The 21,966-nt window shown below is 53.7% G+C and overlaps 1 protein-coding gene across 8 annotated transcripts in view; it reads left to right on the forward strand.

The window, feature by feature from the left end:
* Positions 1–21,966, forward strand: part of SLC43A2 (solute carrier family 43 member 2) — a 53,597-nt gene that overhangs the window by 19,135 nt on the left and 12,496 nt on the right. For 7 of the 8 annotated variants that reach the window (XM_063629693.1, XM_055256358.2, XM_063629691.1 and 4 more), the window contains 4 exons: positions 16,135–16,227; positions 17,723–17,856; positions 17,951–18,153; positions 18,474–18,620. In XM_063629693.1, coding sequence (XP_063485763.1) covers positions 16,135–16,227; positions 17,723–17,856; positions 17,951–18,153; positions 18,474–18,620 — 577 coding nt within the window. Of the gene's footprint in view, positions 1–3,479; positions 5,178–16,134; positions 16,228–17,722; positions 17,857–17,950; positions 18,154–18,473; positions 18,621–21,966 lie in introns of those variants that run through there. The other variant, XM_055256365.2, reaches the window with a different exon arrangement.

Here is a 21,966-nt window from a genome sequence, read left to right on the forward strand (position 1 = left end):
TTGAACCCGGGAGGCGGAGCTTGCAAGCAAGTTGAGATCACGCCACTGCACTCCAGCCTGGGTGACAAGAGTGAAACTCCGTCTCAAAAAAAAAGCCTGCCTGCCACCACAGGCCCACCAGCGTGCACACAAGTGTCTTTTCCTCCATGTCCCTTCCAGTGCCATGTCATTCCTCTTTCAAACATAGCCACTCTGATCCGATGAAAAACGACATACCATTTTTAAAATTTATTTCATTATTAGTGAGACAGAGCATCTTTTCTCCTCTTTATTGGTAATTTGCATTTCTTCTGTGAATTGCTTCTTTGTGTCATTTGTCTATTTTTCTACACTGCTCTCGATTTTATTATTATTAGTATTTAGTGACTTGTAAGAGCTCTTTCAAATACAAAGAAACTAGTGTTCCTTCCGAGTGAGCAAGAGATCTTACCCTGGGGTTTTCAGGTCTCTACATGGTCCATGAGTAAGCTTTAGGAGAGCTGTGTACACCCTTGAAATTCCATGCCAACAAATCGTGTGTAGGTGCCGCTCAGCTGTGTCTTTCTGGAGGGGAGGGTCCATTACTTTCACTGGCCTCTGGCAGGTCTGTGTGAAGGCTAAAAACCACTGCGGTGGCCGGGCACGGTGGCTCACGCCTGTAATCCCAGCACTTTGGGAGGCCAAGGCGGGTGGATCACCTGAGGTCAGGAGTTCAAGACCAGCCTGGCCAACATGGTGAAACCCCATCTGTACTAAACATAAAAAATTAGCCTGGGATGGTAGCAGGTGCCTGTAATTCCAGCTACTTGGGAGGTGAGGCGGGAGAATTGCTTGAACCCGGGAGGCGGAGGTTGCAGTGAGCTGAGATCGCACCACTGCACTCCAGCCTGGGTGGCAGAGTGAGACTCTGTCTTAAAAAAAAAAAAAAAACACGGCCGGGCACGGTGGCTGACGCCTGTAATCCCAGCACTTTGGGAGGCCGAGGCGGGCAGATCACAAGGTCGGGAGATCGAGACCATCCTGGCTAACACAGTGAAACCCGTCTCTACTAAAAATATAAAAAATTAGCCGGGCATGGTGGTGGGCACCTGTAGTCCCAGCTACTCGGGAGGCTGAGGCAGGAGAATGGCATGAACCCAGGAGGCGGAGCTTGCAGTGAGCCGAGATTGTGCCACTGCACTCCAGCCTGGGCGACAGAGCGAGACTCCGTCTCCAAAAAAAAAAAAAAAAAAACCACAAACCACTGCGGCTCTCCCACTGGAGGCAAAAAGCTACACAGGCTAGAGAGTGACCAGGCAAGAGAGTCACCTGATCACCATTTGAAGCGTTTGGCTATCAGAGGTCTGTCTAAGGGAGGCTGCTGGTTTGTTCTTCAAGGTTTTTATTTTTTGATCTAGAGCAGGAGTCAGCAAACCACCATTGCCAGGCCAAATCCAGACCACTGCCTGTTTTCGTAAACAAAGCTTCATGAGGTAGAGCTGTGCCTGTTTGCTCCTGTCTATGGCTGCTTTTGTGCTATAGCGGCAGAGTCACGCAGTTGTGACAGAGACCATATGGCTTGTAAAGCCCAAAACGTCTACTGTCTTAGCCAGGCACAGTAGCTCACGCCTGTAATCCCAGCACTTTGGGAGGCTGAGGCGGGTGGATCACCTGAGCTCATGAGTTCGAGACCAGCCTGGTCAACATGATGAAACCCCGTCTCTACTAAAAATGCAAAAATTAGCCAGATGTGGTGGTGTGTGCCTGTAGTCTCAGCTCCTCAGGAGGCTGAGGCAGGAGAATTGCTTGAACCTGGGAGGCAGAGGTTGCAGTGAGCTGAGATTGTGCCACTGCACTCCAGCCTGGGTGACAGAGCGAGGCTCTGACTCAAAAAAAAAAAAAAAAAAAAGTCTACTGTCTGGCCCTTTATGGAAAAAGTTTGCCAACCCTTGGTCTAGAGGCCCCAGGAAGCTGCTAAGTCACTGTTCCTCGTCTGAGGGCATGTGCTGACACCCACCATTCACACCCATACCCTCTGGTTGCCTGGGCCAGCCCTCTTTCTAAGTCATCTCTTTCCCCCTCCCCCCAGGGTGGAGGGAGCTCCGTGGGCATTCCCCTGTCCCATGAGGCCTCTGATGAGGGCTCCAGTGCCTGCTCCTTGAGAACAGACCCCAAAAGGGAAATGAGGTCAGTGAGGACAGGGCTGAAGCAGTTTAGCAACACCCTTGGGCTGACTGGGGCTTCTGCTGAGCAGAGCTGAATCATTCTGATACAACCCAGGCCTTCAGAAAGCAGAACTGTCGGGATCAGCTCCCGGAGACGCCAAGCTCAGGGCACAATGGCACTTTCTGTTTGTGTCTCCCACCCGTGTTCTAATTTTGGGGACAAAGGAGTCTCCAGGGTCGCCTTTAGGAATTTCTAACTCCAATCTTCAACAACCGTGTTGGGGCCGTGGATAATGGCTCTGTGATAACCCAGGAATCTAGGGGACGGCGTTGCCGTGGAAGCCTTAATTTGGGGACTTCCTGGGTCCCACGGGGCTTTGTGCTGCATGGGCTATGGTCTAAATAGAGATGACCAGGGGCTGCGAGCTGTCACCCCCACTGGTAGGAGAGCGGGCTCCAAGCGGGCACACGCCTTTTCCTTGTACTCCAGGAGGAGATGGCCGCGAGCCGTCCTTCCAGACCTGAGAGGTCAGCACCCATGGTGCCCAAGTGGAGGCTCCGAGGGGCAAGGGTGGCTGTCATGTCAGGTGGGCTGCCCAGTAGCCAGTGCTGGCTCTCCCAGGGCCCTGCAGCAGAGGGCCTGGGCCATCACGTAGCATCCGTGGAGGGCGGACACCAGGTCACTCCACGGGGTCAGAGCACTCCCCACAGTGTGGAGCCTCAGCCTCCCCCGGGACATCTGGACAGCACGCTCAGTGTTTGCTCAGTGCCTTGCGTTTGTACAGCCCTTTGCACTCGCTTCATCGGCTGGAGTACAAACACGGCCGGTGGCTGAGGACGTGTCTTGGGGTCGCCACCCTCCAACCCGGAGCCTGGGTTGCTTAGAGATGGGAGCAGCTGCAGCCAAAATTGTGAACTTGCCATTTCCACTCCATTACTCTGACCCCTGTCCCCATGGGTGGGACAGGGAGTTCTCAGCAGAAGCCACACAGAAAACGGGGTTTCAAAACGTTGCCAGGCTCCCCGATGAAATGTTTCTCTGTGGCGTTTCCCTTTTGATTCCTTCAAGTCTGACTTTAAACCTGAGGAAGAAGCCGGGCGCGGTGGCTCACGCTTGTAATCCCAGCACTTTGGGAGGCTGAGGCAGGCGGATCACGAGGTCAGGAGATCGAGACCATGGTGAAACCCCGTCTCTACTAAAATTGCAAAAAATTAGCCGGGCATGGTGGCGGGCGCCTGTAGTCCCAGCTACTCGGAGAGGCTGAGGCAGGAGAATGGCGTGAACCCGGGAGGCGGAGCTTGCAGTGAGCCGAGATTGCGCCACTGCACTCCAGCCTGGGTGACAGAGCGAGACTCCGTCTCAAAAAAAAAAAAAAAACCTGAGGAAGACATGATTTCATGGGAGGTGGGATCTGAGGGAAGTGAAGAGGATAAACATCCCTCTTCAGATCCTGGAGAGGAGGGCAGGGCGGCAGATGCCCCCAGAGAGGGGAAAGGAATTTAGTGCCCTGGCTCAGTAGACCCTGTGTCTGCAGCCAGGAGAGGGTCCCGCGGTGCCCCCCGGCCACCTCTGGAGGGTCCAGGAGAGGGTCCCGCGGTGCCCCCCGGCCAGCTCTGGAGGGTCCAGGAGAGGGTCCCGCGGTGCCCCCCGGCCAGCTCTGGAGGGTCCAGGAGAGGGTCCCGCGGTGCCCCCCGGCCAGCTCTGGAGGGTCTAGGTGCCTGGTGAGCTGGACTTGCCAGTGCCCAGTGCCTGCTCTGCCTCCCCACCTTCCTCTGTTTCTGTCTTGTGCCTTGGGGAAGCTCAGGCAGTCAGCTGCTTGCCTTGGTTTGGGGAGAATTCGCCGTCTGAGGTTCTGCCTCATGAATTTGCTGCAGCGTGTGACCACATTCAGGGGCTGGACAGAAAGGGCAGTGGTATTGGCAGGACTGGGCCCGGCCGGGAAGGCACAGGAGGTGGCCGGGGGAGGGGAGCACGCCCTTCCCCTCCCTTCAGCACTGAAGCAGAAAGGTGACCACAAGGACCTTCTCCCGGGCGGCGTGTGCTTGGAGGTGCCAGTGGTTGTGGGTAGGAAACAGCCCAGCCTGGCCAGGTCTACCTGTGCAGTCTGGTTCTGGGATCCTGGCCTGTGCAGGTTGCACAGAACTCTGGGTGTGTACTCTAGCCACCTGAGGACAAGTCTCCCTCTGGAAGGGACCCGAGGGCCAGAATGCCAGCCCCCACCCACCTCCCAGCTCCCCAGCCTCCTGCATGCCAGGGAGGACTTGGGAGGCCGTGGATGTGGAAAGTCAGGGCCAGGGATGCCACAGTTGCCCCTTGTTTCTGCGTGCCAGCAATGCCATGGCCTGCCCTGGGCCAAAAGGCACATACGTCTGGCATCTTAGAGAAGCTCCCCGGCCCGCACTGTCCCAGGGCCTTGGCCCTCCGGGGACTCCTGTCCGGTGGCCATGCTGTACGGCCAGAATGCCAGGGGAGGGGCCGCCTGCAGCTGCTGTTTTCCCCTCTGGGAAGGTCACACAGTCCGGCCTGTTTATGCTGCAGCCAGGGGGCTGAAAGAGAGAGAGTCACGGGCTTCCCTGTGTGAGTGAGGCCGCGTGGAGGCAGTGAGTGAGCAGCCCGGGCCGGCAGGACAGGTTGACCCGCACGGAGGCGGAGGCAAGGGGGCTGTGGGAAGCACCCGAGGGCTGGGAGAGGGGCTTGCACTCCCACCTGTGCGTGCGGTGGTGAGTCAGGAAACACAGCGCCGGCTTCCTGCCTGGCAGCAGAGCTGGTCCTTCCCCTCCTGGGGTCCTTCCCCTCCGCTGCCCCTCGAGGCCCGCACTGGGGTGCTCTGCTCAGCACTCAGCCCTCACTCTGGCACCGCGGCTTCCGAACAGCTATTATGCGCAGCTGAGACCGGTGGAGGCAGGGAAGGGGGAGACAGAGTGAGTGAGTCGGGGAATGTGGGGAGTGACCCAGATGTCAGGATGACCCACGGGAGTCCACAGGCAAATGCAAGCCCATCCGGTTCTGTGGCGCCGGAGTGTGGGGAGGTCAGCCGAAGGCAGCAGCAGGAGGTGAGGGCAGGGGGCAGATGGGTCTGAAAGGAGCTTCAGAAGGAATGTGAGAAATCTGTAGATGGGGACTGGTATCCCCCTGTAGTCTCAGCTACCCAGGAGGCTGAGGGGGGCAGATCAGTTGAGCCCAGGAGTTCTGCACAATAGTGTGCTGTGTTGAGATGTCTGCACTAAGTTCAGCATCAATATGGTGACCTCCGGGGGCTGAGGGACCACCAGGGTGCCTAAGGAGGGCTGAACCGGCCCAGGTCAGAAACAGCAGGTCAAAAGCGTCCTGCTCATCAGTGGAGAGATTGCGCCTGTGAATAGCCACTGCGCGCCAGCCTGGGCAACATAGCACGACCTCATCTCCAAAAACAAATTTAAAAAAATGACCGGGTGCGGTAGCTCACGCCTGTAATCCCAGCACTTTGGGAGGCCGAGGCGGATGGATCACCTGAAGTCAGGAGTTCCAGACCAGCCTGGCCAACATGGCGGAACTCCGTCTCTACTAAAAATACAAAAAAAGTTAGCTGGGCATCGTGGCAGGTGCCTGTAATCCCAGCTACTCGGGAGGCTGAGGCAGGAGAATCGCTTGAACCGGGGAGGTGGAGGTTGAAGTGAGCTGAGATCGTGCCACTGCACTGGAGCCTGGGCAACAGAGTGAGACTCTGTCTCAAAAAATAAATAAGTAAATGAATGAAAAATAAACCTCTAGTTGAAGGGCACAGATTGGATCTTGAGAAGGCACATGTAAAAGCTGTGGGATCCAAACTGAAGTGTGTATTGCCCGGGGCTGCAGGACACTCCAGAGAGGCAGTGTGGCCTGGGGCCTACGCACAGGCTTGGCCTGGCTTGAATCCCCAATTTGACCATTACTAGCATGGGGGAGTGCCTTGACTTTTCTAATCTTTAAGGTTTTTTTTGTTTTTTTTTTTTTGAGGCAGAGTTTCACTCTTGTTGCCCAGGCTGGAGTGCAATGGCGTCATCTCAACTCACTGCCACCTCTGCCTCCTGGGTTCAAGCGATTCTCCTGCCTCAGCCTCCCGAGTAGCTGGGATTACAGGTGCATGCCACCACGCCTGACTAATTTTTTGTATTTTTAGTAGAGACGGGGTTTCACCATATTGGCCAGGCTGGTCTCAAACTCCTGACCTCAGGTGATCCACCTGCCTCAGCCTCCCAAAGTGCTGGGATTACAGGTGTGAGCCACCGCGCCCGGCCTTATGGTGTTGTTTGGCCAATAAAACTTCTTAAATAGGTGGTCAAAAGTGTGTTTCAGCTTTTAGGGAGTACCTAGCATTTGTGTCAAATGAAATCTCTCTGAAGAGAACATGAGGGATAACCTTGACCAGTGAAATCCAAAGCATAAACATCCTGACGGCAGTCAATGTGTGGTCCCAACAGAATAACAAGGACAGGAGAAGAAAGGCTTTCTCTGTGGACACTAATTATTTATTTAAAGAGGAATACTAATTTGTGTTTTATCCTGTGGTCGGCTTCCTTTTCTTCCTCCCAAAGCTGTGGTTCCTGCCAGAGGACACTTCCCTTGTTGGCTGTGCCCGGGAGCAGCTTGACCAGATTTTCCTTGTTATTAAGTCATAACACATAATAGTAACTATTGTTACTACCTACCCTATTTATGATCTTTAAAACTCTCGGCCGGGCGCAGGGGCTCACGCCTGTAATCCCAGCACTTTGGGAGGCCGAGGCGGGTGGATCACCTGAGGTCAGGAGTTCGAGACCAGCCTGGTCAACATGGTGAAACCCTGTCTCTACTAAAAATAGAAAAATTAGCCGGGCGTGGTGGCGCACGCCTGTAATCCCAGCTACTCAGGAGGCTGAGGCAGGAGAATCGCGTGAATCCGGGAGGTGGAGGTTGCAGTGAGCTGAGATCACGCCATTGCACTCCAGCCTGGGCAATAAGAGTGAAACTCCATCTCAAAAAAAAAAAAAAAAGAAAAAACAAAACACCATGAATTAAGAAGTTAAATGACAAACTAGGAAAGCTTATTCATAGTATAGAGAACTGTGAATGTCTTCATTTTATTTTATTTTTATTATTTTTTCGGACAGAGTCTCACTCTGTCACCCAGGCTGGAGTGCAGTGGCACGATCTCGGCTCATTGCAACCTCTGCCTCTGGGGTTCAAGCGATTTTTCTGCCTCAGCTTCCCAAGTAGCTGGGATTACAGGTGCCTGCCACTATGTCCGGCTAATTTTTGTATTTTTAGTAAAGACAAGATTTTACCATGTTGGCCAGGCTGGTCTCAAACCCCTGACCTCAGGTGATCCGCCCTCCTCGGCCTCTCAAAGTGCTGGGATTACAGGTGTGAGCCACTATGCCCGGCCTGTGAATGTCTTTAATACATAAAGAGCCTTCACAAAATCAATATACAAAGATTGGCCGGGTGCAGTGACTCATGCCTGTAATCGTCGCACTTTGGGAAGCCAAAGCGGAAGGATCGCTTGAATCCAGGAGTTCAAGACCAGCCCAGGCAATAGAGTGAGACCCTGTGTCTATAAAAATAAAAGAATTAAAACAAAGCTGAAGGAGACCTCGCTGTGCAGCCCCCCGCAGCTTGTGCGCCCTTGTGGACCCACGCGGACCTTCAGGAGGGCGGTGCATGCCTGAGGTAGTCTCGGTGCAGAAGGACTCTGGCTCAAGAGCGCCTTTGCATCGGTTTGGCCTTGCCTCCCGGCACTGGTTGTTTCTGGTGGGGTTGTGGGCTGTGTGAAGCAGGCAGTGTGCCTCTCTGGCTGTGGGGCTCTCTTCGGTGGCATAGCAGGCCTGAGTGCTTATTAGCCGTCTCGGGATCCAGGGAGCATTTGGGTTTTCCCAGCGACACCTGGAACCTTGGCGGGCATATGGGAATGAGACTCTACCACTCTGGAAGATTCGTGCCCGCAGGTTTAATTGCAGTTTGCTGATGGTCCCCAAGCCTGGAATTAGTGTGTTGAACAGACCCCTTTGGTAGCAGTCTAGTGCCAGCTTGGACCTAAGAAGAATTAAAAATCTGCAAACTTCCACTATTTTCAATGTCTTAAGAGAAATAAATGCATCATTTTTGCATTTCTGACATTTTACTTAAAACAAACAAACAAAAAAAACCACCAAACTGGGAGGGGTGGAAAATCAGTCATTACCACAACAACCGTACGGAGGCAGCAAATATGCAACGCGATTCTTGTATACAGATATTATCTTCTCTTTCGGTATCTCTAGGTAAAATCTCAAGGGTAAAATGTTAGTTGTCAACATTGAGGGCCCTGAAATCTGATTCCTCACTCAGAGGAACAGTGTGGAAAAAAAAAAAAAAGTCTGGGCGCAGTGGCTCACGCCTGTCATCCCAACACTTTGGGAGGCTGAGGTGGGCAGATCGCTTGAGGTCAGGAGTTCGAGACCAGCCTGACCAACATAGTGAAACCCCGTCTCTACTAAAAATACGAAAATTAGCTGGGTGTCATGGCAGGCACCTGTAATCCATCCCACCTGCTCAGGAGGCTGAGGCAGGAGAATCACTTGAACCTGGGAGGCAGAGGTTGCAGTGAGCCAGAATCGTACCATTGCACTCCAGCCTGGATGACAGAGCGAGACTCTGTCTCAAAAAAAAAAGAGGAAAGAAAAAAAATCTTTCATGAGATTTAGAATGTCTGTTCTTTTGCTCACCTTAGAGCACAGACCTACTTTGAAATTATGGTAAATGAAATATTGGAAGGGCGCGGTGGCTCACACCTGTAATCCCAGCATTTTGGGAGGCCGAGGTGGGCGGATCACTTGAGGTCAAGAGTTTGAGACCAGCCTGGCCAACACGGCTAAACCCCGTCTCTACTAAAAATACAAAAATTAGCCAGGCATCGTGGCAGGCACCTGTAACCCCGGCTACTGGGGAGGCTGAGGCAGGAGAAGCGCTTGGACCCGGGAGGTGGAGGTTGCAGTGAGCCGAGACAGCACTACTGCACTCCAGCCTGGGCGACAGAGCCAGACTCCGTCTCAAAAAAATATATATATATGTAAGTTTATATATGTATATATATATATGTGTATATATATACATATATATTCAATTAATATATAGCTTACTGTAAAAAAAAAAAAAGATTAACATCCCCATAGGAAAAAAGGACAAATGATTTTTTTTTTGAGATGGAGTCTCGCTCTGTTCCCCAGGCTGGAGTGCAGTGGCGCGATCTCGGCTCACTGCAAGCTCCACCTCCCGGATTTACACTATTCTCCTGCCTCAGCCTTCCAAGTAGCTGGGACTACTGGCGCCCGCCACCACGCCCAGCTAATTTTTTGTATTTTTAGTAGAGATGGGGTTTCACCATGTTAGTCAGGATGGTCTCGATCTCCTGACCTTGTGATCCACCCGCCTCAGCCTCCCAAAGTGCTGGGATTACAGGCGTGAGCCACTGTGCCCAGCCAAATGATTTTTTAAATTGTAGAAAAATGCTGAAAGTCATTAGTAAAAGTTTTTTGTTTTTTTGAGACGGAGTCTAACTGTGTTGCCCAGGCTGGAGTGCAGTGGCTCAGTCTCTGCTCACTGCAACCTCTATCTCCCAGGTTCAAGTGATGCTGCTGCCTCAGCCTCCCAAGTAGCTGGGACTACAGGCACCCGCCACCACGCCCAGCTAATTTTCTGTATTTTTGGTAGAGATGGGGTTTCGCCATGTTAGCCAGGCTGGTCTTGAACTCCTGGCCTCAAGTGATCCACCTGCCTCAGCCTCCTAAAGTGCTGGGATTATAGATGTGAGCCACTGCGTCTGGCCTCAGGGTGATTTTTACTTTATTCTTTTTATACTTTGCTCCAAACATTTTGCGACGGATATGCTTTTCTTTTCTTTTTTTGAAACAGAGTCTCTGTCGCCAGGCTAGAGTGCAGTGTCATGATCTCAGCTGATTGCAGCCTCCGCCTCCTGGGTTCAAGCAATCCTCCTGCTTCAGCCTCCCAAGTACCTGGGACTGCAGGTGCACGCCACCACACCTGGCTAATTTTTGGTATTTTTAATAGAGATGGGGTTTCACCATGTTGGCCAGGATGGTCTCGATCTCGTGATCCGCCCACCTCAGCCTCCCAAAGTGTTGAGATTACAGGCGTGAGCCACCACGCCCAGCCCAGGCATTGCTGTTCTAAGGAAAAGATCATAATTAAAAATACAAGATGTCGGCGTTGGTTTGAAGGCTACCTAGTGTGGTTCCCCTAAGGCACTCTACTCCCCTAAGGAATGGCCCTGCTGACCAGAATAACATGTTGGGAAGAATTTTCTTGGTGCTGGTAAGAATGTTCCAGGCGGCAAGAGGCAGGGCATCAAAGAGAGCAGCTGGGAGGCCCCTGCCCTGTCCAGGCCTGAGGGCAAGGCCTTATCCATGGACAGATGGAGAGTCGGCCTCTTCCCCAGGTTCTGCTCTTCCCCATCCTGGATCTAGTGCTGGGGAGAAGACTCCAGAAGACCAGGCAGGGCCACATGGTCACCCCAAGCCCCTGTGGCTCTGTGGTCTGTAGTCTAGGTTAGGGTTAAGGCAGGCAGGCTTGAGATTAAAAAGGTAGAAGGAAAATGCCTAGCTAGCAAGCTCTGCTTTTCCAGAACATTCTCTAGCTCTGTTGAAAAGTTTGAGACACTCTTTTTGCCCAAAGGTGACTGCAGCAACCTACATGTCAGCCTCACCTGACCCTGCACCAAGGGAGCCAGGCTCTGGGCTTCCATCTGCCCTTCTGGCTGGGTTCCGAGCCTTCTTTGGGCTCCCCCATTTTTTTTTTTTTTTTTTTTTTGAGACAGAGTCTCGTTCTGTCACCCAGGCTGGAGTGTAGTGGCACGATCTCAGCTCACTGCAAGCTCTGCCTTCCGGGTTCAAGTAATTCTCCTGCCTCAGCCTCTTCCCCAGTAGCTGGGACTACAGGCACCCACCACAACACCCAGCTAATTTTTGTATTTCTAGTAGAGACAAGGTTTCACTGTGTTGGCCAAGCTGGTCTCGAACTCCTGACCTCATGGTCCACCTGCCTCGGCCTCCCAAAGTGTTGGGATTACAGGCGTGAGCCACCGTGCCCGGCCCCTTTCTTTCTTTCTTTGCCCCGGCTGGGGTGGCATGCCGGGCAGTAACACTTCCCTCCTTCCGCATAAGCAGAGCAAATACTTGGATTCTCCCTGGGGTAGATATGGCCACGGAGATGCCTTTGCTACACTGCTGCCTCGCTGGAGTAATGGAGCAGCCCAAATACGTGAGCTTGGGAACCGAGGCTTGTCCCTTAAACTGCAGCATACCTGGGAGGCAGGTGCCCAGAGAGTAAGATTGCTCACCTGGGTGTGCCTGGGCACCCGTAAGCACATCACATTTCTTTTGTCTTCTGTTGGAAGGGATTTCTTTTCATTTCTTTTTTTTTCTTTTTTTTTTTTTGAGACAGTCTCACTCTGTCGCCCAGGGTGGAGGGCAATGGCAAGATCTTGACTCACTGCAAGCTCCACCTCCCAAGTTCAAGTGATTCTCCTGTCTCAGCCTCCCAAGTAGCTGGGATTACAGGTGCCCGCCATTATGCCCAGCTAATTTTTGCATTTTTGTAGAGACAGGGTTTCACCATGTTGGCCAGGCTGGTCTCAAACTCCTGACCTCAGGTGATCCGCCCACCTCGGCCTCCCAAAGTGCTGGGATTACAGGCATGAGCTACCTCGCCTGGCCTCATTTCTTTTTTAATTAATTAATTTTTTTTTGAGTCTTGCTCTGTCGCCCAGGCTGGAGTGCAGTGGCACAATCTTGGCTCACTGCAACCTCCACCACCCGGGTTCAAGCAATTCTCCCGCCTCAGCTTACCGAGTAGCTGGGATTACAGGCTCACATCACCATGCCCGGCTAATTTTTCTATTTTTTTTTTAGTAGAGACGAGGTTTCACCATGTTGGCCAGGCTGGTCTTGAACTCCTGATCTTGTGATCCACCCGCCTCGGCCTCCCAGAGTGCTGGGATTACAGGCGTGAGCCACTGTGCCCGGCCTCTTTTCTTTTAAACAGAGTCTTGCTCTGTTGCCCAGGCTGGAGTGCAGTGGCGCGATCTCGGCTCACTACAACCTGTAATCCTGTAATCACTGCAACCCCCTTCTGGGTTCAAGTGATTCTCCTGCCTCAGCCTCCAGAGTAGCTGAGATTACAGGCATGTTCCACCAAACCTCGCTAAGTTTTTGTATTTTTGGTAGAGACGGGGTCTCATATGTTCCCTAGACTGGTCTGGAACTCCTGACCTTGTGATCCGCCTGCCTCGGCCTCCCAAAGTGCCAGGATGACAGGCATGAGCCACCGCGCCCAGCCTCACTGTGACTTTTTGGTGTCCTAATGGTGTCAAGTGGTATCTCATTGTGGCTTTGATTTGCATTTCACTATAATTAATGATTTTGAGCATCTTTTCATATGCTTATTGGCCATTTGTATATCTTCTTTGGAGAAATGTCTTTTCAAATCCTTTACCCATTTAAAAAATTGGTTATTTCAAAAATCAGCTGGGCGTGGTGGCTCATACCTGCAATGGGAGGTGCTGCTCGGGAGGCTGAGGCAGGAGAATGGCGTGAACCCAGGAGACAGAGGTTGCAGTGAGCCAGGTTCACACCACTGCACTCCAGCCTGGGAGACAGAGCAAGACTTCATCTCAAAAAAAAAAAAAAAAATAATGGTTATTTATCATTTTATTATTGAGATGTAGGAGTTCTTTATATTTCTCTTTTTTGTTTTTTGAATAACTGTTGGGCACTATCTTTATATATTCTAGATGCAAGCTCCTGATCTGTAATTTGTAAGAAGTTTCTCCCCTTCTGTGCATTCTTTTCACTTTCTTAAACTCCTGCCCTCAAGTAATCCCACCGCCCCAGCCTTCCAAAGTGCTGGGATGACAGGCACAAACCACAACTCCCGGCCTCTTTTCACTTTTCTTTTTTTTTTTTTTTGAGATGGAGTCTCACACTCTTGCCCAGGCTGGAGTGCAGTGGTGCAATCTCAGCGCACTGCAACCTCCGCCTCCCGGTTCAAGCAATTCTCCTGTCTCAGCCTCCCTAGTAGCTAGGATTACAGGCGTCCACCACCACGCCCGGCTAATTTTTTGTACTTTTCGTACAGACGGGGTTTCTCCATGTTGGCCAGGCTGGTCTTGAACTGCTGACCTCGTAATCTCCTACCTCGGCCTCCCAAAGTGCTGGGATGACAGGTGTGAGCCACCGTGCCCAGCTGTCTTTTCACTTTCTTGATGCCATCCTTTGAAGCACAGAGGTTTTAAATTTTGCTAACATCCCTTACTCATTTTTAAAAGTGGGCAAAACAGGCAGAAATGACTGCAGACAGGTATGTCACCAAGTTCAAACTCCCTCCACTCAGCAACAGTTAATTTGCTTGCAGGTAGGCAGGTTTGATAAAGCAAAAATTATTTAGTTTGGGAGGCCCAGGTGGGAGAAGAGCCTGAGGCCAGGAGTTCAAGACTAGCCTGGGCAATATAGTGAGACCCCATCTCTACAAAAATAATTAAAGGCCAAGCGTGGTGGCTGATGCCTGTAATCCCCGCACTTTGGGAGGCCAAGACAGATGGATCGCTTGAGGTCAGGAGTTCAAGACCAGCCTGGCCAACATGGTGAAACCCCGTCTCTACTAACAATACAAAAATTAGCCAGGCATGGTGGCGCACACCTGTGGTCCCAGCCACTCAGGAAGCTGAGGCAGGAAACTCACTTGAACTTGGGAGGCGGAGGTTGCAGTGAGCCGAGACTGCATGTCAGTGCATTCCAGCCTGGGTGACAGAGTGATACCCTGTCTCCAAAAAAAAAAAAAAAAACTAGCTGGGGCATGGTGGCGTGGGCCTGTTGTCCCAGTGACTTGGGAGCTGGGGTGGGAAGATCACTTGAGACCAAGTTGGAGGCTGCAGTGAGCTATGATTGCATTACTGCACTCCCGCCTGGGCAACAGAATGAGACCCTGTCTCTCTCTCTCTCTTTTTTTTTTTTTGACACAGAGTCTCGCTCTGTCGCCCAGGCTGGAGTGTAGTGGCACAGTGTTGGCTCACTGCAAGCTCCGCCTCCCGGGTTCAAGCCATTCTCCTGCCTCAGCCTCCCAAGTAGCTGGGATTACAGGCATGCGCCACCACACCCAGCTAATTTTTGTATTTTTAGTAGAGACGGGGTTTCACCATGTTTGCCAGGCTGATCTTGAATTCCTGACCTCAGGTGATCTGTCCCCCTTGTCGCTCTCTCTTCTTTTTTAACTTTAAAAAGATACAGAGGCAGGGTTTCGCCATGTTGTCCAGGCTGGTCTTAAACTCTGAGGTCAAAGGCAGCACTCTGGGATTGTAGGCGTGAGCCACTGTGTCCAGCAGATCCTGTCTCTAAAAAAAAGAAAAAAACGCCAGGCGTGGTGGTTCACGCCTGTAATCCTAGCACTTTGGGAGGCCGAGGCAGGCGGATCACAAAGTCAGGAGATGGAGACCATCCTGGCTAACACGGTGAAACCCCGTCTCTACTGAAAATACAAAAAAATTAGCTGGGCGCGGTGGCGGGCGCCTGTAGTCCCAGCTACTTGGGAGGCCGAGGCAGGAGAATGGCGTGAACCTGGGAAGCGGAGCTTGCAGTGAGCCAAGATCGTGCCACTGCACTCCAGCCTGGGCGACAGAGCGAGACTCCGTCTCAAAAAAAAAAAAAAAAGAAAAAAGATTCAAGACAAATGGGGAGTGGTGGGGAGGGTAGGGGGGACGTAGATTAAGTCCCCATAAGTAGCCTGAATTTAATGAAATAGGTTGGTATGGCTATCCAGAGGGCAGCCCCCAAGGCCAGGGACACTGGGTGTGGACAGGAAAGGTTGGCTACACACAGTGTGATCTCTCTTGAGGTTAGAGGAGCTGTGCCTCTTTGGGAGGATGTAGTTTGCCCTCGGCCTGGATTTCTGTAGAATCAGCATGAGTTAGCCTTGAAGTCCTGCTCAGGTGGGCCCCCTCTTGCCCTGTACCCAGAATGAGCTGATGTGAGATGCTGAGCGTGGCTTCGTTGGGAAGACAGCCCGGGCCTTTCTTCCCGTTGGCCTTCTAGGATGCTAACTGCTAGGGCAGGACATCCTGTGGGAAGGTAATCCCCGGCTTGTACTGAGAAATTCAGAAGCAGGAGGCCGGGTGCGGTGGCTCACGTCTGTAGTCCCAGCATTTAAGGAGGCTGAGGTGGGTGGATCACTTGAGACCAGCCTGGCCAACATGGTGAAACCCTGTCTCTACTAAAAATACAAAAATTAGCCAGGCGTGGTGGTGGGCATCTCTAATCTCAGCGACTTGGGAGGCTGAGGAGGGAGAATCGCTTGAACCAGGGAGGCGGAGGTTGCAATGAGCCAAGCTCACACCACTGCACTCCAGCCTGGGCGACAATAAGCAAAACCCCATCTCAAAACAAAGAAAAGAAAGAAAAGAAATTCAGAAGCAGGAATCCTGGGCCAGCTTCATCCTCAGACCGAAGAGAACTGTAGAATTCTGATTGACATCTTCCCAAACAAAGGTCAATTCTGATGGACCTCTCCAAAAGCAGTTTTTGCTGACATCTGGTCTTTCTGGGATGCTGATATTTTTATTTATAAAATGATGCTATTATCCCCAAATAGATTCTTATTTTTAACAGGCTTTCTTCCCTTTGAGGGCTGCCGGAGGCTCATAACTTTGTTCTCTGGCATCTCACTGTTACCCTGAAAAGACAAGAAGGCTCCTGGGCTCTGCCAGGAGCAGAGAGATGGGGAGGGTTGCCAGCCGGAAAGTCAGACAACTGCTTGTATTCTGCGTTACCTCTCTCCTTGCCCCCATCAGCCTCAGTCCAGGAAGGTGAAGCCTTCAGTGAGCGGTCATTGAACTAATGCCCCTGTGAGTCACACAGGAAGGGGTGCAGGTGAAGAAGGGGCCTGATGGGGCCTAGTTCTCTGTCCCCTCCTCCTCCCCTTCCCCGGTGCATCCTCCCCACTGAGGTTTCTCTGCTTCTTATCTCTCAGCTGCCCAACATGTTCGGCGACCTTCGGTCCACGTTTATTGCCTTGATGATTGGTTCCTACGCCTCCTCGGCGGTCACCTTCCCAGGAATCAAGGTGAGCACGTGTATTTTGCACCTGGCGTCTGTGCAGAGGCCTGCTCCAGGCTCCTTCCGCCCTCTCAGAAGAGGGAGGCAATTGTGGGCACCGGGGGTGGCCCCTCTCCGCCACCCCAACCCGGGCAGGATGCACCTGGGCATCACAGGAGCGAGAAGTGAAAACCGCGGGGCCTCAGGGGACAGGATTCACGCATGTGGCTGCAGGATCTGCCACAGGTGCCTTTGCATTTCTGGGCTGGGGCAGGGAAAGGGCGGTGGGTGAGTCTGTCTCCAGTTGTGAGTTCAGCCCCCGTCTCCTCCGTCATCCTGGTCTCCCCCTGCTCCCCTGGCTTCCCCGCCCCCCAGCCTGCTGTTACTGTGCCGTTAGTCCCCGCCAGCCAAAGCACTGCTCTCGGCCAAGTGGTTCAGCTGTTTCCCTCCTAGGCAGGATTTTGAGCCTGTGGAAGTCACACAGGGTCAGGACGAAGCAAACACCTCACAGTCCATCAGCCCGAGTTCCCCAGACCCTGCGGCTCTGCCAGGGCCTCGTAAGGGCTTCTCCTACCTCTGACCCTCATACTAAGTAAAAGCCCCTTTCCTCAGGGGTGTGTGTAGGAATGCTGTTGGCGAGGAGAGGGGGTCACGGTGTGGGCTGGCCACCTGGGCATTGAGGTGGTGGGAGCTGGGACTCTGGGTCCAGCCATCCTATGGACTTGCAGAGATTCTCATGCCCCTGGAGCGGGGAGGATCCCGAAAGTTCTTCCTCCTCCTTCTTTTTGTGGGGGGCAAAGTCTTGCTCTGTCGCCCAGGCTGGAGTGCAGTGGCACAATCTCGGCTCACTGCAACCTCCACCTCCCAGGTTCAAGTGATCCTCCTGCCACAGCCTCCCAAGGAGCTAGGATTACAGGCGCCCACCACCACGCCCGGCTAATTTTTGTATTTTTAGTAGAGACGGGGTTTCACCATGTTGGTCAGGCTGGCCTTGAACTCCTGACCTCATGATCCGCCCACTTTGACCTCCCAAAGTGCTGGGATTACAGGTGTGAGCCACCATGCCCGGCTTCCTTGAGCATTTCTTTGGCCTCTGCCATGTGAGCTCTCAAAGGCACTGGGGAAGCATCAGTGGACGGGGCTGGTCGGTTCCCGCCTTCAGGGAGCTCCACTAATGCCAGACAAGCCGATGGATGGACCAGAAGCACCGTCCCTTCTGCTGGGCAGATCACTATGAACCTGCAAGACGTGCCGTGATCATGGCGGGGTGGTCAGGAAGGCCTGCAAGTCGGGGGGCTAATGACATGCCAGGCCCAGATAACCAGCAGAGCAGGCACAGTGGGAGGACTGGAAGGCGGGTGCCTGATGCCCCCACGCCCAGGCTGGCAGGGCTGTGCCTCTTTGCGCGGCTCAGCACAGGGACAGCAGGGGTGGCCAGATGCCCCTGCCTGCCGCAGCTCTGGCCTCCCTGGGCTAACTCTGCCCCCTCCCCCACCCCACCCTGTCCCCGCGGTGCCTGTCAGCTCATCTATGATGCCGGTGTCTCCTTCATCATCATCCTCGTGGTCTGGGCCGGCTGTTCCGGGCTGGTTTTCCTCAACTGCTTCTTTAACTGGCCCCTGGAGCCCTTCCCGGGGCCGGAGGACATGGACTACTCGTAAGTAGAGGTGCCCCTGTCCCGCCTGCCCCCAGCCCCCGCCCCCCAGCCGGGGTCCTGGGCAGCACCCACAGACACTCTCCTGGGGCCCCAGAGTGAAGATCAAGTTCAGCTGGCTGGGCTTTGACCACAAGATCACAGGGAAGCAGTTCTACAAGCAGGTGACCACGGTGGGCCGGCGCCTGAGCGTGGGCAGCTCCATGAGGAGTGCCAAGGAGCAGGTGGCGCTGCAGGAGGGCCACAAGCTGTGCCTGTCCACCGTCGACCTGGAGGTGAAGTGCCAGCCGGATGCCGCAGGTACCTGCGTGAGACCGCAGCCGGGCGACGGGCAGGGAGTGCTCCGTGGGTATCGGCTCACCCCATTCCCACCTCACCCCAAAGGGGAAGACGGTCCCGCCCTCCCTGTTCTGCAGAGGCGCTCAGGAAGGCTTGGAGGAGGGAAAGGGATTTGCCTGATTTCACACAAGAGGTGACCCCACCGCAGCGCCAACCCCATTACCCTCACCAGGCCCGTCCCGAGGGGCCCCCTCCTGGCCTCCAGTGTGGAGGGATCTGCACGGCCCCCGGTGGCGGGGACAGCGTGCCCCGGCGCTGAGCCCCGCACCCTCTCCCCGCAGCGGCCCCCTCCTTCATGCACAGCGTGTTCAGCCCCATCCTGCTGCTCAGCCTCATCACCATGTGCGTCACGCAGCTGCGGCTCATCTTCTACATGGGAGCCATGAACAACATCCTCAAGTTCCTGGTTAGCGGCGACCAGAAGACAGGTAGGCGCCCCGGGCAGCCTCGGTCGCTGTCACTCCCCGGCCTGAGCCCAGCCCACTGGCCGCCGGCTGGAATGTGTTAAGCTGAGCCAGGCCAGCAGGGCCACGGGAAGGCCGCATCCCAGGAGCTGTCTGCGTGTCAGAGCTACTTCATCACTGCCAGCCCCAACTGTTTCTTCATGTCCCCATCAGGGTTTCCTGGTCCAGGAGGGAGGGAAGGACCAAAATAGCCTCCTGGGTGTGGGGTGCGGGGTGTGGGGTGTGGGGTGTGTGTTTTCCAGTGCCTGAGGGGGAGGGTTGCCGTGTGTGTCTGTAAACGAAAACAGAACAGAACGCTCCACCTGAGCGTGGCTGAAAGACAGCAGGTCAAGCCCGAAGTCCTCCCAGAAAGTGGCACGGTGGGTGCGTGGACACCCTGGGCGTCGAGGTCAGGACGTGGCTGGAGACGCTGGGGCAACTGGCCCACACTGGGATCTGCATCCCTCACCGCGAAACAGGGCGGGGCAGAGGCTTCCTCGGAGCCTGCAATCAGTTGAGGCTTGTCAGCTCCAGCACACACAGCTGATAACCCACACTCCACTTTTCCTCACAGCGCGGGTCTTCAGCTGATTAGAGGTTTCGATTCTACAGAGAAAGTCAAGACTTCCCCGGGGCCTGAGCTGAGTCAGCCTTAGTCATCCCCAGGCGGGACAAACACTCCAAATCCTTTTTATTGGCAGCCTCCCTGGTGTGCAACTTTTTCCGATGGTTTACTTGTTTTTATCAAGGTGAAGATACCCTAGGACTTGTGAAGAATCAGTTATCAGGTTTTTAGGGGATGAGAAATCCAGCTTTATCAAAAGGAAAAGATAGCAAAAGGAACCAGATAACAGCCAGTTCTACTGTGAAAATGGGAGTCTAGGCCAGGCACGGTGGCTCACGCCTGTAATCCCAGCACTTTGGGAGGCCGAGGCAGGTGGATCACCTGAGGTCAGGAGTTCAAGACCAGCCTGGCCAACATGGTGAAACCCCGTCTCTACGAAAAATACAAAAATTAGCTGGGTGTGGTGGTGGGCACCTGTAATCCCAGCTACTCAGGAGGCTGAAGCAGGAGACTCACTTGAACCCAGGAGGCGGAGGTTGCAGTGAGCTGAGATTGCGCCACTACACTCCAGCCTGGGCGACAGAGTGAGACTCTGTGTACATAAAAAAAAAAAAAAAAAAAAAAGGCCGGGCGCGGTGACTCACCCCTGTAATCTTAGCCCTTTTGGAGTCTGAGGCAGGTGGATCATGAGGTCAGGAGTTCAAGACCAGCCTGGCCAAGATTGTGAAACCCCATCTCTACTAAAAATACAAAAAATTAGCCGGGCGTGATGGTGGGCCCCTGTAATCCAAGCTACTTGGGAGGCTGAAGCAGAGAATTGCTTGAACCCAGGAGGTGGAGGTTGCAGTGAGCCGAGATCGCGCCACTGCACTCCAGCCTGGGCAACAGAGTGCGACTCTGTCTCAAAAAAAAAAAATCCGTGGAACACACTTTGGGAAACCCTAATCTATCATGTCTTTTTCTTCCTTCTTGTTTTGAGGCAGGGTCTCTCTGCGTTGCTTAGGCTGGAGTGCAGTGATGCAAACACTGCAGCCTTGACTTCTTGGGCTCCCCAGGTGCGCCACCACACCCAGCTAATTTTTAAATTCTTTGCAGAGATGGGGTCTTGCTGTGTTGCCCAGGTTGGTCTCGAACTCCTGGGCTCAAGGGATCCGCCCCCCCTTGGCCTCCCAAAGTGCTGGGATTACAGGCGTAAACCTCCACGCCCGGCCTGGTAAACACTCAGCCCTGGAGTGGCGGAAACCCCAAGGTGTGCAGAGAGAGCTGGTCCCTGGCCCTCGAAAGGCACATCTCCCTGCTGCTGCATCAGCGTCTTTTACTCAGGCTCTCTGAGAAATCTGCTGCTGCCCAAGAGGAATGTGACCAACTGTTCCTATGTTCAAAAAGTCAATTTCAAGAAGTAGAGGAAGCCAGGCCAGGAAGGTTGGTCTGTGGCAGACGAGGCACTGGTTTTCCCCCTCCTCCTTCTGTGACCCGTTACACCCAACACCCGTAGCCCTAGCTCTGGCTGAGAGGCGGCTGCACAGTCTGGGTCACTTTCTGCAACTCATGAACTTTGTGGCTCCCCAGGAGCGGGTGTGCCGTGCTGCTGAGGAATGGCTCGAAGTACCAGAGCCATCGCCTCCATGTACGGCCCCACGACCACCCCCAGCAGAGGCTCCCAGGTGCTGGTTCCAAATGGAGACTCCAGGCCTTGCTGCTGCCCGGTGACTCTGCTGCCTCCCAGCGTTTGAGACCCGCCATCAAACAGGAGTGCAGATTCGGGGAAACCCTAACTAGCCAGGGTGCTGCCAGCTGGGAAGAGGCCGCCTTTTTTTTTTTTTTCTTTGAGTTGGGGTCTTTCTCTGCCACCCAGGCTGGAGTGCAGTGGTGCAACTGATAGCTCACCGCAGCCTCCGACTCATGGGTTCAAGGGATCCTCCCACCTCGGGCTCCTAAGTGTCTGGGACTATTAAGTGTGTGCCACCATGCCCGGCTAATTTTTTTTTTTTTTTTTTTTTCTGTAAAGATAAGGTCTCGCCATTTTTCCCAGGCTGGTCTCAAACTCCTGGGCTCAAGCAATTCTCCCACCTCAGCCTCCCAAAGTGCTGAGACTATAGGCATGAGCCACAATGCCCAGCCAAAAATACAGCCTTTTTTTTTTTTTTTGAGACGGATTTTCGCTCTTGTCACCCAGGCTGGAGCACAGTGGCATGATCTCGGCTCACTGCAACCTCCGCTTCCTGGGTTCGAGCGATTCTCCTGCCTCAGCCTCCCAAGTAGCTGAGATTACAGGCATGCACCACCATGCCCAGCTAATTTTTATATTTTTAGTGGAGACAGGGTTTCACCATGTCTCCAACTCCTGTCTGGTCTCCAACTCCTGACCTCAAGTGATCCACGTACCTCAGCCTCCCAAAGTGCTGAGATAACAGGCATGAGCCACAATGCCCAGCCAAAAAAGCCAGTCTTGAGATGGGGAAGACGTGGCCCGTGCTGTCACCAGCAGTGCCGAGTCCCAGCCAAAGTGGGCACCGCTGCCCCACTCTCCCACCCACCCTAGGGGTGTGGTACTTACTGGGAAGAAGCAGGCATTGAGGAACCAGAATTGAGGGGAGAAAACAGTCCGGGGCCAACAGTGCTTGGGGATTGAGGCCTGAAAATGGGAGCAGGGTACAGAGGCTGTGGCTGGCCAGATGAGTCGGGTGCCCCCTGCACCCCCACCCCCTAGTCAGGGGCCACCTGTCCTACCCTCCCTTTGTAAGCGTTGACAGGTGACATGTTTTC

The sequence above is a fragment of the Symphalangus syndactylus genome, chromosome 20 (genome assembly GCF_028878055.3).
Source record: "Symphalangus syndactylus isolate Jambi chromosome 20, NHGRI_mSymSyn1-v2.1_pri, whole genome shotgun sequence".
Classification (NCBI taxonomy): domain Eukaryota; kingdom Metazoa; phylum Chordata; class Mammalia; order Primates; family Hylobatidae; genus Symphalangus; species Symphalangus syndactylus.